Source organism: Cariama cristata, unplaced genomic scaffold (genome assembly GCF_000690535.1).
Source record: "Cariama cristata isolate BGI_N322 unplaced genomic scaffold, ASM69053v1 scaffold25318, whole genome shotgun sequence".
NCBI classification, from domain to species: Eukaryota; Metazoa; Chordata; class Aves; order Cariamiformes; family Cariamidae; genus Cariama; species Cariama cristata.
The window spans coordinates 1-2050 of record NW_009631993.1 but is presented as its reverse complement, the minus strand read 5'-3'; the positions used below and the strand labels follow the sequence as shown (position 1 = coordinate 2050).

General features: G+C 47.8%; 1 protein-coding gene across 1 annotated transcript; it reads right to left on the bottom strand.

The window, feature by feature from the left end:
- Positions 1-3: 3 nt before the first annotated feature.
- Positions 4-1583, bottom strand: OTX2 (orthodenticle homeobox 2; the record flags this gene model as incomplete). Its single annotated transcript, XM_009706187.1, has 1 exon — positions 4-1583. A coding segment is annotated over one exon (621 nt), but the record flags the coding sequence as incomplete, so codon positions are not given.
- Positions 1584-2050: the final 467 nt, after the last annotated feature.

Below are 2050 nucleotides of genomic sequence, written 5' to 3'. Positions count from 1 at the left end.
TGTAATATATATTTTGTAATTATTTTTAAAAAGATGATAATAGGTAACTCAGTTGCTCTGAATTTCACTTATAATTATAACCTATTTAAATCACAGCAGAACTCCCGCTGGTGCAGAGTTCATAGTTGCATACAATACAGGAGATCACAGTTTTGAAGTCTAGCACAGATTAAAAACCACAGATGTACCATTTATATAAGACACACACTGATTGTCTCTTAAAAACTACATATTGACTCCAAGTGATCTGCTCTTTTTTTTTTTTAATCTTTAAATAAAGTAGTGCAGCTAGGACAATCAGTCACACAACCCACACAGCCCTGAACCAAGTTCTCCGGGTGCCAACTTGAGCAAGTTGGGCATGAAACAGTTGGATGAGCTCGGGAGCGAGAGAGAAAGAAAGAGGGAGGGAGAAAAAGAGGGAGCGAAAGAGAGATGTTGTCCATTCCGAATATTTTAACCGAGGGTTAGCTAACACATTGGAAACCTCTGGGTGAAGGATCTTTCCACGCACACACAAAAAAAAAAGAAATAAAAACCTAGACTTTTTTTTTTTTACCAAAGTCCTGTTTCTTTTTTTTTTTTTTTTTTTTTAAAACTGGCCCGTAGGTGGGACGCTCTCCCACCTCTTCCAAACAAAGAAACCCAACAATTGCCTAAAACTAGAAAGAACACAGATGGGTCTGTCTGTTTTCTGCTCACTAGATGATCTGTCCGTTTAAGGCCTTCCTCCTCCGTTTTTCCTCTTTATTATTCCTTTTCCAGAGCGTCTGAGCAGGAGATGAGTCTGAACGGGATCACACCAACACTGTCCCCCTCTTGTCGCCGTCGGTTTTTTTGTTCGTTTGTTTGTCCGTTGAGTTCTTTTTCTCTTTAATTTAACCAAGACCTGACTAAAACTGGAGCGTTCAGCCCAGCCTGTTCGTTCTCATCGCGATTTCTCTCGTTATCACAAAGGTTCTTCACAAAACCTGGAACTTCCATGACGATGTCTGGTCCTTATAATCCAAGCAGTCAGCATTGAAGTTTAACTTCCAGGAGGCGGTTTGGTCTTTATAATCCAAGCAATCGGTGGTGGAGTTAAAGCCCAAACTGGAGGCCCCATAGCCCTGGGTGGAGAGGGAGGCTGGAGACTGGTTGAGGTGACTGGTGACCGCGTTGGCACCCATGGGACTCAGGGTGGCCCCCGGTCCGGGAAGCTGGTGGTGCATAGGGGTCAAGTAAGATCCACAGTCCATCCCTCCGAAATAAGAGGTTGAGCCAGCATATCCTTGGCTGTAGCCTGATGCCTGGGTGTAGGTCATAGGATAGGATCTCTGCATGCAGGAGGAAGAGGTGGACAGGGGGTCTGAGAGCGGGGAGATGGACGCCGGGCTCCAGATGGATACGGGGGCACTGCTGCTGGAAATGGTGGGGACTGAGGTGCTGGAGGGGGGAGTGAACTGCCCACTGGTCCCGCTTTCCGAACTCACTTCCCGGGCCGGTGAATTCTTCTTTTTAGCTGGCCGTACCTTATTCTGGCCCCCGTTCTGCTGCTGCTGCTGCTGTTGCCGGCACTTGGCCCGGCGGTTTTTAAACCATACCTTGAAAGCGAGAGAGACGAGGAGGGAGAGAGAAAAAGCCTGGTGTTAGGGATGCGCAGGCAAACTCGAGGGAGGGGGAAAGAGATGATGGCGGGGAGACCTCGCCGGGAAGGGGACACTAAAAGCGCTCCCCGGCGAGCGGAGGGTTGCAGGCTACTGCAAATAAAAGCTCCGGGGCTCCCCCTCCCTGAGATCATTAGCAGTAATAACAAGTGGAAATGGGCAAATCAAACCGCTTAATTAATAAGGTCACGTTTGGGGGAAAAGGGTGGTGGAGGGGGAAACGCTCCCTATTTGCTGTTTGCCAGCCGGGGACCCCCAGGAATCTCCATTTAAGGTCTATTGAAGTCAAGCCCTTAATTAGAAACAATAGACCATCAGAAAAGGAGGGAACAATTAGGGAAACAGAGGCAGGGGTTGGGGGGGAGGAGGTAAAGATGATTCATTTACCCCCTAAATAGGCTCTC